Source organism: Gobio gobio (genome assembly GCF_949357685.1).
Source record: "Gobio gobio genome assembly, chromosome: 10".
NCBI classification, from domain to species: domain Eukaryota; kingdom Metazoa; phylum Chordata; class Actinopteri; order Cypriniformes; family Gobionidae; genus Gobio; species Gobio gobio.
The window spans coordinates 51942182-51955032 of NC_137116.1; the positions used below are offsets into that span (position 1 = coordinate 51942182).

Here is a 12851-nt window from a genome sequence, read left to right on the forward strand (position 1 = left end):
AGTTATATCTGTAAATGATACTGATTCACACGAGTATTTCCATTTTGCCTGAAAGCGCGTCCTGACAGACAGTCTGGGTTAAACTTCAAACCTCACTGAAAAAGCGCCGGTGCGGCGGGAACGCGCATTTGCGTCAAACAGACAGAACGCAGTCAAGATGGAGACAGTTAATATTCTGCGCAAACACTCATTTAACTGCAATATCTGCTTTAGGATACTAAATTTAGGTTTAAAAGTTAACATGTAATTCACATATTTTATGAGTTAGAAATGTAAAGGGATAACTGTGTAGTTGAATATAAATGCAAGACGTTTCTTATCACCCATTTACAGGATAAAGAAATTATAGTAACAGGTTACTTTGTCCATGGAGAATGTGTGTGTGTTCCTGCAGAACATTCCTCTAATCTGCTAACACTGAGTTTGTGTTTTTTTATATATATATAATTTTAATGTAGGGATTTAAATTCCTTTTGCTAGGTACATTTTTTCCACAATGTATAGCACAAACATACCCTTACGAAAATTAACCATGTTTTTATTATAGTAAAGCCATGTTTTTTGGCGTATTAAACACACAAACACCATATAGTTAAACTAATTTGTGGTTACCATTGAATAACTACAATAACTCTTATTTATTTATTTATTTATTATTATTATTATTGTTTTTGTTTGTTTTGTTCATTGTAAAACCATGGTTAATTTATGTAATGGTAGATATATTCACTATGAATGTTTTCATAACACTCAGCTGACACATTTGTTTGCAGGACAGCATTGGACAGGATGTGGAATAGCATTTTTTGTCAATAAAATAAAAAACGGGCATTTTATCAGATTAAATAGAAAAAATAATCAACCAACAAATCGATAATCAAAATAATCGTTAGTTGCAACCCTAGATTAAATCACCTGAGAAGTTGGTTGACAACTCCACAAAAACCTTATTCCCTGCATTTACAACTGCTTTATATGGTGATGAAGGAGAAATGTCTCAATCTTAAGAGTTTCATGTAGGGGCAAAGAAAGTGTTCACCTGTTCGGGTCTTAGTGTTGGTTAAGATCTCCTGCAGCCGCTCCTGGAGTTTATCAGCTCTCTTTCTTTCCAGATGGAGCTGCCTCTTCAAGTCTTTCAGCTGCAGACATAACATGACAGACATTGTTTTGACAGCAGATGGACATTTCGCTTGATAGACATTTAAGAATACAGTATATACAGTGGCCCCAAAAGTATTTGGACACTTAAAGGGTCATGAAACCCTAAACCACATTTTCTGAGATTTTAACAGAAGTATGTGTGTTGAACATCATGGAAGACAGTGCTGTGAACTAACTAGCTAAACTAGTTAAACCTTTTTGCTCTATTTTCAACTTCCTGGTTTAAATTAGTCTTCATGTCAACGTCATAGGCTGTGACGTTTTCTCGTACTATAGTACGGCGATGACTCATCGTTATTTTCTCATAATTATTCATGAGACTGCATGTCTTTGTCCTATGAGAAGACGTGTTGCTTAATTCATGACAGCACGTGCTTACTTATTCATGACAGCTCGTGTTGATAGGCATTTTCCTTTGACTGTCTCTTCAAAGTGAGATTGCACAAAGTAAGTGAGAGATGCATTAATGGATCAAAAACTAGTGTTTTTTTCGCTTTGTATGAGTTTTTGCGTTGCCTACGTTCTCTTCAATATATCCTGAGTCTTCACACAAACTCGATTCATCCACACTGTGAGTGTAACCGCTCCTTTCGGCCATTTAACCAACCAAACGGCTTATAAAACTCCACAAAATAAGCCTCAGAAGTTATCAAACGTATGCAACAGCATGTTCATATATATTTTCGATGCAGAGAACAAATTGCGAATGGCTGTGCATTTAATTGTCCATTGAATAATAGGTATCACAGGATATATATGCATTTGTGTAACAGTGAGCTAACAAATCCATGTGTATATTGTGTTGCGTGTAACTTAATGGTAATTTGCAGCATGCATTTGTGGGAAGCTTTGATGCTTTTAATGAGAGTGGTAAATGGTCTGAATCAGAAGCCGTTGATGTGCTGTCAGTCTCCCTTCATCCCCCTCCACTCCACCGCTAAACCATGCCCACTTTTATAGCATTTTTCAAAACTGTGTTGAGAACTGACTGCTGCTGAAACAGGGGGTTTCATGACCCTTTAAGCCACATTTGAAAGTGTCTGAATATCACTGTATTGCATAATAAAAATAGCAAACTATATAGACAAGACAACAATTTCACATTAACTAAACATCCTGTCCATCCATTTTGCCGCAGTAGCCCACCAAAAGCTTTTTCGTTTTTGTGGAAAGTAAAAAGAGGAGAAGATATATGAAATTTCATCCATTTTGCGGCCAAAATCACTTCAACCAGGAAGGAACTTCTCAGAGGGACTGCATTTGTAACCTAATAAGCAATGTGACTAAATAAATATTAAACAATGCCATAGAAAAAGTATAACCAAAATGTTCAGCTTCTGGAGCTAGAAACACACACACACACACACACACAGGCAATCAATGAACTGTCAAACGAGATTCTATTGATGAAACGGCTAAAGCGTTAATGAAAGCCGATCGACCCTCATCAATGGGAGGTCTGGTTTCAGGTCTGTAGGGCAGAGAGGTGTCCTGCTCATCGCCTGGGACTATTTTAATTCACTTTCTGGGAAATGGAGAGAGGGAAAGCCCTGACTCATCTTTTTTTTCTGGTTGGATTGCCTACTTACCGCTGAACTACCTTTTTTCTCCAGGATTCTCTGTCCGTCCACCGTGTCTTTAATCTCCTGAAATACACACAAAAGGTTATTATAGTTCAACAACTAAGTCTTTATTTTAAAACTATTTTCATTTGACTAATTTTCAGCTTTTTAGTTTAGTTTGAAATAGTTTGAGTTACAGTTTAGTCCCTTTCATTTTTCAATAATTTACACTAAAAGACTGTAATTTACAGAAATTCAGAAATTCATTTACAGAAGAACTTCAGAAATAATGTTATGGATTAAAGTTTTTAGTGTTTTAAAAGTCTCTTATGCTCACCTAGTCTGCATTTATTTGATCAAAAAACAGTAATATTGTGAAATATTATTACAATTTAAAATAACTGTTCAATGGAATATATGTTGAAATGTAGCCTTATTTATCCCTGTGATCAAAGCTGAATTTTCAGCATCATTACTCCGGTCTTCAGTGTCACACGATCCTTCAGAAATCATTATAATATGATCTGGTGCTCAAGAAAAGTTTCTTCTTTGATGAATAGAAAATTCAAAAGAACAGCATTTATTTTAAATGGAGATATTATGCAACTTTACAAATGTCTTTACTGTCACTTTTGATCAATGCATTAATGCATCCTTGCTGAATAAAAGTATGAATTGCTTTCAACAACAAAACCAATCTTACTGACCCCAAACTTTTGAACAGTAGTGTTTATGTTTTAAATATTAGTTTTAGTAAACTAGTCTTAGTTATATAATAACCACGACACAAGCAATGTCAAAACAAAGGAAAGTCCTAATAAACCATCCTAAAAATATTCAGATAAGACCAGGAAACACCAATTTTGCAGCTCTGAAAACTAAACTTCCCAGAGGAGCTGCTGGCACCAGATGCTCATACAAAGATCAATCTCATCCTACTGTTGAGTCACGCATCGTTCTTGAGTCACAATTGAAATTACTGCTGCGCTCCAGCAATCACACCCCCATAATATCCTCCATATCGGAGTCGTGCCTTATTTAGCATCTTAAAAACACATGGTTCTCATCACGCTGAAGAACTAATGCTTCAGCAGAGCCACTAGGAGACTGCCAGAAAAAAGAATGCATTCTGTTCCCACACCTGTTTGAGTTTTCCAATTGTATTGCTGAGGTCTTCTCTCTCTTTCTCCATCTCCGTCACTTGCTGTTTGACTGCCTCCACCTCGGCAGCTTTAGTCTGAGAAAGGGCGAGAAAATGTTCATTCATTCATTTAAAATGCACAATGGATTTCGGGACAGAATAAACATTATTTACTTGTTTAATACATATTCTGGTCTCATTGTGAGTGATTTGTCAGACTTAAAATTGGGATATGGTTAATATTGGTTAATATTTTTTTTTTCATATCCATATCGCTTTGGTTATGCTTGTTTTTTTTTGCCATAAAAGTTTAGCTTGCATGGAAAACAAATAAGTTAAATAAAAGGGACCCACTTTATATTAGGTGGCCTTAACTACTATGTACTAACATTTTAATTAATAATTTGATACAATGCATTTACTGTGTACATACATGTCTTTACATTGTACTTACATTTTTAAATATACCTGTATGTAATTACAAATGTATCTACATAAATTAATTACAGATGTAATGACACTGTTGACCCTTCCCTTACACCAAACCCTACCCTTAAACTTATCCATCCCACCATACCTGTCCCTAACCCTACCCGTATCCCACCTCCATATCAGCAAAAGTGTTTTGCAATACAATATAAACACAGTAAGTACATTGTACTTATTTTTTTATATAAGTACATAGTAGTTAAGGCCACCTAATATAAAGTGGGGCCAATAAAAGGTTCTTAAAAGGTGCTATGTGTTTTTTTATTACTAAATTTATATTTTTCAATAATAATAATAATAATAATTAGCCTGGATGCCAGCCGAACTTAGCCCCGCCCTCAACATTTTTACTCGGGCAGTTCGGTCTGGACTTTCTCCGTAGAGAAGTAATTATGCCCGAACAGAAACTGTTCGGACCAATAAAATTGTCAGGGCGGGCTTTAGACGATGATGGACAGATGATAAACAGTAACGTAATCATCCACGTCACCAAAGAGCGCTTGGGTTCAATTTGTTCTAATCCTAAACAGAGAACTTGTTGTGTATGCGTTCACCTTTACTATTTCTCTCAGAAATGATGATCGTGTTGGTAAGTACTCTGTGTATCCTTAAATTCTTTTTTTACAACACATAAAAACACAACACGATGTGTTTACGCTCATCTTTTTCTTCTAACGTAACTTATTCCAGCGTGCGTGCAGACAGGGTTGCCAAGTTTTTACAACAAAACCACCCAATTGCTAACGTTCCTCAAAACTAGCCAAAAACAAGCCCAATAGCTTTCCAGGGGGGTTCTCTGGGGGAAAAAAGGCATTTGGGGGGTAAAATATGTGTTATTTTGGCAGGGATGGCAGCTAAAATCGCATACCTGGGTCTGTATATCACATAATTGGGGTCGCTTCAACCCGCAGACATGGCAACACAGTGCAGTTGAGTTCTGTTGACATTTGACAACTAACGTTATGCGTCGCTCCGTTGCTCTGATTGGTTGTAGGTCTATCCAATTGAGGTCTCTTTCCTGGTTCGGTTGAAACACGCCCCATAATCACAGCCCAACGGAGCAGTATCAGACTCATATTCTGACTAGAATTGAGTATGACGATGTCAGGCTAAATAATAATAATATTTGATTTAAAAACTGATTCAGGCTAGCCTAGAAATCTAGACCCACCCTAGCGGCAGAAAATATAATTTGCAGCCAGGGCATCTAGCAACTCTCCGTTGGCTTGCGAGCTGAAAAAAACAAACTCTAGTCTGACCAATCACATCGTGCATAGAGCCGGTGGGCTGGCTTAACATAATGACGGCAGAGTTGCAGCGGTTCCGCATGCTACTTGAAAACAAAGAAGCTGGCGGACAGCGGTCTTTCGAATCGGCTTTGGCCGCGACTCTGGAAGACTTGGAGTTAAGCTTTTATTTGAGAAAAGAACGGCACTGAAGTCATTCTTAAGAAAGGAAGATGTGTTCAGAGTTTAATCTATCAACTAGCTCCGCTTCACCTTCTTCGTTGCTCTGGTTGGTTGTAGCGCCATCCTATTGCGTACAGAGGGAATTTGAAAGACAACCGTTTATCCCGCCCCTCGGATTGAGCCCGGCCAATGGTGAGTTCCCAGACCCAACATCTTGATGTGGGTCTGGCTTGTCGGTCTAGATTCAGGCCTGACTCTTTTCAAAGTCAGATGGACATTGACCGAGGAAGTAGGGGTGTCAGTTCATGTGATTTGGATCCATGTTCTGTTTCTTGATCATTAGTAATTTTCAGATGTTCTTTTAAAAATGTCAAAGTGGACTCCTTTATGTTACTGGAAAAATACTGACTAAAGTATATATTTCTTAAAATATTTCAGCTTGAATAAAACGATTTTCAACCATGGTTATGTCAGCAGAAAAGAAAAGTTATAAAGAATATATGTGTTTTTAAAATCTTTCATCAAAACAACTTCCTCTGCTTCTAAAATAACTTTTCTTTTGTGCTGACATTACCAAGGATGTGCTGGCATGGTAAAAAAAAAAATGATATTAAACGGTAAGATCATATCCAACTTTATACGATCCAATCAAATCAAGGTGGATAAAATCAAGTCATGCCAGAGATGGACTGGCCATAGGGCCCACCAGGACTTTTAGTGGTGGTTCAGGTCAGTAGAATCATAAATGAAATGCAATCAAATGTACTCCAGCTACTTTACAGAAAACTTAATTGTAAGAGATTTGAATTTCTGAAATGCTTAACTTTTGAGCGCCTATGGATGATATATGCGTTTCATGCATTTGATACAGTCTTTTAAGCTCATTAGGTAAAATTCTATGTCAAGCAAGCATCCATCAACTTAATGAGACATGACAGAATAAAGTCTTCTGATGTGAGTGTGTCATAAACAGAAAACAAATGTGTCATAAAGACAAGATCTGCTAAATATAGCTTTACGCTCATTACTTCATCTGAAAATAAAGCCATATTTTACTCACCCTGCTGTTGTTCCAATGCTCTATGTCCTATCTTTTTCGGACCTCAAAAGGGGAAATGTAAAAAAACGTCCTGCACGCGCACCTCCATATAATGGCAGTGAATGGCAACCAGGCTAAAACTTTACAAAAAGGATACGCAATGAAAGTCACGCAATGATACAGCGCCATATATGGAAAGTGTTCAGGAAGCATACTATAAGGTTTTGCGAGAAAGAAACTTATTTAGTCAAAATACTGAGCTTGGCCGTAACTCTGTGCACACACACGCACCATTTTGAGAAATCAGGCTAAATAGAAACAAATGCGACTCTCATCTTCTCTACAAGGTATATGATAAGGAAATAATACAATAATACAAATAATACGGTAAACCTCCTGAAGTGAATGTTGTGTACCGTGTCATGATAACATTGCGTAAGCGATTGTTGACGGCTCGCACGCACTGACAGGAATACTGCTAAATACGGTTTCTTTCTCTCAAAACCTTATAGTATGCCTCCTAAAAACTTTCCATACATGCCGCACGTCTCACTGTATCATTGCGTGATACTTTTGTATCCTTTTTGTAAAGTTTTAGCCTGGTCGCCGTTCACTGCCATTATATGGAGGAGCGCGTGAAGGACGTTTTTTTTTATTTCTGCTTTTGAGGTCTGAAAAAGATAGAAGGACATAGAGCATTGGAGCAACAGCAGGGTGAGTAAAAGATGGCTTTATTTTCATTTCAGGGTGAACTATCCCTTTAAGAGTTGTTGAACACCATAAGTGTTTTTATCATCCTATTCACAACCAAAAGTTTACCTCCAGCTGGGCTGTGTGATCTTTCTGTACCCGCTGGATCTCTTCTGCATGGTCCAGTTTGTTCTTTTCCATGGTCTCCTGCTCACAACACACACAACATCAAATATGATTCATCAACACATCAAACAGTGACAGTTTCAAGATAAATGCAACATTTAGTTTTTTGTTTTTAAACATAAAAATAAACCCATTAAAAATGCTCTTCTTTTCACCTTTTTGCATTTAAAAGTCTGTAACACGGTAACGACAAAAACAACACTGACATCATGTGGTCAGAATGATACTGATGTACCCAGACGTAAACAACAAAAGACAGTTTCCATCTCTGGCATTGCTCTGCAGTGAGAGATGGCTGTAAACACACAGCACCTCGGCTTCCTTGAGTCTGCGTTCAAACCAGCCCTTCGTCCCCTCCATAGACTGAACCTGAGCTTTCAGCTCCTCTACATACGGCTGAAGACCCTCCAGCTCTTTGGTACGAGCCTGAAAAAAAGACAGAAATACAACTGTGAATGGAAATTTAGCTGTTCATTTTGGCCAAAGTACACTTTGTACAGAGACAATCCAACTGGAGCAACCTGAGGTTAAGTGCTTTATTCAAAGTTCATGTTTCAACCCACAAACTCTCAGTTACCGGCCAAGAAAGGTTCCTTACCTTCTCATCTCGTAGCTGTGAGCGTATCTCCTCTTCTGTGCGGTTCTTCTCCTCGTGGAGGCCGCGGAGTTCCTTCTCATAGCGTGCCCTGATGCTCAGCACTTCCTTCTCATGCTGTAAACGCACGTTGCTTAGTTCTTCTTTGTGCCGAGATTTCTCCTGCGCCATCTCAATGGCCAGTTCATCCAGCATGACCTTACGCTTATCTGCAGTCTGACAGAAAAGTATGGTATTAGTTTCAAATAAAATGTGGCTTCATAGAGACAGGAAGCGCTACTGATAGACTGGGAAGAGAGGTGCTGCAACAATGTAAAATACGTGAAAAATTATGAGATTTTTGAACATTCAAGCATGAAAAACAAAAAAAACGAAACAAAATCAAGACTTTGCAAAAGGCCATAATGTGTCCTGGTCTGAAAGTGAGGTGTGTTCAGACGCCAAAAAACCAACACAAACCTGGTATAAAGTCAATGGCACAGTATTTTTTTTTATTATTTAAAGGGTGCGTTAGTAATATGTGCCTATAGGCGGGTGCACAACATGCGTACACTCTGCTTGTTACACACACAGGGACGTGCAGCAGCAGCACAAACATTTTTAAATATTAAAAATTCCTCTCTGGAGAAGCGTTCAGTCTTTCCACAACTGGCTTTTAAAGGGAATGGGAGATGAGACTCTGATTGTTTTTTTGCACGTTACGTCCAAAACTCACCCATGACTCATTAAGAGAATAGGTACAACCCTTTTGGATCATGCGCCCGGCACGCTGACCATTTTTTCCGCCGTTAAACTAGCAAAAGTGGATTTCAGACACGCCCTAAAGCCGAAAGTATACTTCGTGTTTTTACCAGTAGACAAGTGTATGCGCACAGTCGAACGCACAGCCTTGCAAAGTATACTTCTTTTGACTCATACGTGTACACAGGCGTTCAATGCATGCGCAGTTTTGAGCAATCACTCGGCACGAGTTACAACGTGCAGAGTATGTGAGCGGAGGGGGAGCGGAGCGAGGAGAGGATTTTGAATAGCGTGAGTGGAATTTAAAAAAGTTTTTTTAAAAGAGAGCGCTCCACTACTGCTCCATCACGAGTACAATTCATGCCAACGGCCCATAATATAACTGCATTTTTAGCCAGAACTCACACGTTAGATACATTCAACTAGCTTGATACAGATGGATCACTCAAATCAGAAAGAATGTAAAGATTATGATGATGGCGATGGACATGAGTGGAATGTTATAGTTCAAGGAATTGTTTGGTACCTTCTACATATTGAATATGATCGGGTGAAAACACATTTTAAACAGGTAGCACTTATTCACACACGCAATCGCTCGCTCTAATGCATTCAAACAAATCTTACAGTGCTTATCTGCTTACAGTTATCTGAATCTGATTTTGAATGAGCAGAAATCTAGTGACCCGTAGATAAAATAACATCTTTCCAAACAAAATTTGCACTGCAAAAAGCAGAAATATTTAACTTTTAATGCTGATAAAGCCTAATAAGCTTGGCATGTCGTAGGAAAAAATATGTTTGCACACTAGTGTTCTAATTCACCATGTTGAAAATTTCTTATCTGTTTTTTTCATTTAATGTATGTTATCAACCAGACTTTTGGGATATTTCAGAGTTTACTTAAAAACTTTAGCCACAAATTTCCTCGGGGCGAAGACAGAGTGCTGTTCTGATATTAGTGGGCGAGGACTGGAGTGGGGAGTGGGAAATGGTGAACCCGGAGCGGAGATGGAGAGTTATTACTGAATGCTTAGAGCGTGGAGGGGAAATTGCTGCCATGTCAATACTGCAAAAAAATGAAATGCGCATGGCCTATAAAAATCCGGTGGTGCGCTCTTCTGATGAGGAAATTTGCGTCATGTACGTTGACTCTCGCGTATGTGTAAAAGTGAAGTTTACTTTGGTGTTTCGTGCACCTGCGCCATGCTCTTCAGAAAAAGTGCTCAGATCATTAAAATAGTGCCCAATGTCTGTCAAACTCACCCCCCCCCCCAAATAATTTTTCATCCTAGTTTATGACCATTAAGATTTGTTTTTATAGTGATATTAGTCTCATTATTATTAAGCATTATTATTTTCCCCAATTTGACATTACTATAATGTGAGAAAATAAACAGAATTTAAGTGATGCTGATTTTAAATGAAAAATTAACAAAGTGTGTATTTCAGGATGATTTACATTGATATAGAAAGAAAAAAAAAGCCTAAATAAAAAAATTGGTCGGAAAGACACTGGTAAATTATCATGTAAAACTGTAAAAACTGGTTCTGGTGCAAGAAACTTTGACTAACACAGATTTTAGAGGGAAGAAAAAAAAAATTGCACAAAAAGAGCTGAATCTTCCAGGGCCCATTTGTATTAAAGTCATTATGATGGTCAAAAGATCAGAGTATTAACTGATGGAAGAACGAGCAGAGTGAACTGACTCACTAAAGAAGCTTAAATGACGACAGAGATAGTGAGTGCACCAAACGTTAAACTACTTTCACCTGCTGCAGAGGGAATTGACTGAATTGTGAAAGGATCAGAAGGTAAAAAAGGGGGTTTGTGTGTGTATCGTCACCTTTCTGGCCTCCTCTAACTCCTGCTGTAGCTTATCCTTCTCCAGACCAAGTTCAGTAAGCTGCTCCAGTAGTCGACTATTCGCTCGGTTTGACTCCTGATCAGCAAAAAGAAGTAAAAAACATTATGTATAATCTGAATACAAATACAAAAATAGGTATTTTACATTTAACTATATGTATAAAAAAAAGAACTGCTGTAGTAATGAAAGAACTAAAGTAATTTAAACAATTATTTTTCATCAAAATGGACTCTCAGTCTTCAAAATAATTGGACATTTCTGCTGTGGACAGGGAAAAATAATATTTACTAATAATATTACAGCGTAATATGATTCCTATCCAATCCAATAGCATTTTACTCAGAAATATAATGTTTAATTGTTACAAATGGCTTCTATACCTGTAGCTGTGAGTTGAGATCATCTCTCTGTGCCAGGAAGCTCTCATGTTCTGTACGTCTCTGCTGAAGCTCTGCGTTGAATACCAGATTTTGCTCTCTCAACAAATTCTGTTCCTGAGTCTTCACGGTTTGGATCTGTGAAAAACACACACTGAGTTTCAGATATTTAAAGAACCCAGGAGAACTGAATTAAGTCTTCTTCAATCTGAAATCAGTGTATAAGCGAGAAAATGCCAACAGACGACAAATGAAGAATTATGAAGGAGCGGAAAGAGCTTAACACCAGAGAACAGCTGAGACATGCAATTCAGCATAATGCAGAATCCAATATCAATATAAATATACCCATAAGTGCTTTCAAGCTGAGTATAAAACTTCATGCATGATGCAATATACATACAGTATATGTACGCATGCATGTATGTGTGAACATATATAAACAAAATAGCTAGCACAACATACATAGAAATAAATATATTAAACATGGAAAAGTTTTCAAAACCTCAATCAGGGTTAAAGTGCAGTGGAAGTCCTGCCAAATGAACCGTATGCGGCCTTGGAGTACAAATTAAATTATTCATATTTATTTAAATATTAATATTTAGGTATTGCTCACAATTGATAATGGGTTTTATTCCCAGGGAGTGCAAATATACCTTAAATACTATTTAACTCACTTTGGATAAAAATAAATAAGCATAATGAGTTTGGCTGGAGAGCCATCAACTAAAATATTAATAACCAGTGCTGGGTAGGAACTGATTATATGGAATCTGGATAAAAATACAATAATTTACTGCCATTTTGTGAAAATGATATACCTGTATATATACTAGGTTTTATAATACTCATAATCAGACTAGAGTTACATTCCTACTGTTTAAATGATTACTTAACATTCACAAAATGGCAGTAAATTATTCATAATGTATTTCATAAATTATTTTTATCTTTTAAACGGTCCTTTCTAAAACAGCCAATTGATTATGTATGCTCAGAAAGTCTTCTAGTTTTAAGGAATTATACAAGTCAGAGGCCACAGCATTGCAAACAAAATATTGTATCTTTTTGGATTATTGGATATTGGATTGTTTATATATACACTACATTTTTATGGTTTAATTCTTACCTTTTCATAAACTTACCCCCTGAAGTTCCTTCAAAAAACCCCAGTTTGGGAAACCCTGATATAATGTAATATTTAATGCTTTTTTGATGACAAAATTTCAACAATCTTTCTTTTCTCTTTGTATTTTTATATCACTACAGTACAAGATTATCCTATTTAAATTTATGTGATAAACAAGTTAAGGCTAAAAGTAAGGTCCAAAGTAATCTAAAAATAATCAGAAAGTAATTATATTACCTAAAATGTGTAATGTAATAAATGACGGTACGTTATAGGGGTGTGCAGTGCAGACAATATCTTTGTTTAAAGAAACTTTGTTTAGAGTTATGTCAGGACAATCATCCACAACCTCAAATAAGACATATATATAAAAGAGCTGATTCGAGATTATTATTCAGTGGTTGAAAATGGCTAACAACTTTTACTATGCATATGTAAATCTGAATAAATTGTAAAGAATG

At 37.0% G+C, this 12851-nt stretch overlaps 1 protein-coding gene across 4 annotated transcripts in view; it reads right to left on the minus strand.

Annotated features, from left to right (window-relative positions):
- The window catches only part of gripap1 (GRIP1 associated protein 1), a 74010-nt gene that overhangs the window by 38067 nt on the left and 23092 nt on the right, over positions 1–12851 (minus strand). For all 4 annotated transcript variants that reach the window (XM_079827995.1, XM_079827996.1, XM_079827994.1 and 1 more), the window contains 8 exons: positions 11262–11396; positions 10861–10956; positions 8276–8488; positions 7990–8103; positions 7621–7698; positions 3865–3960; positions 2751–2807; positions 1040–1139 (listed from right to left, as the gene is read on the minus strand). In XM_079827995.1, coding sequence (XP_079684121.1) covers positions 1040–1139; positions 2751–2807; positions 3865–3960; positions 7621–7698; positions 7990–8103; positions 8276–8488; positions 10861–10956; positions 11262–11396 — 889 coding nt within the window. The remainder of the gene's footprint in view (positions 1–1039; positions 1140–2750; positions 2808–3864; positions 3961–7620; positions 7699–7989; positions 8104–8275; positions 8489–10860; positions 10957–11261; positions 11397–12851) is intronic.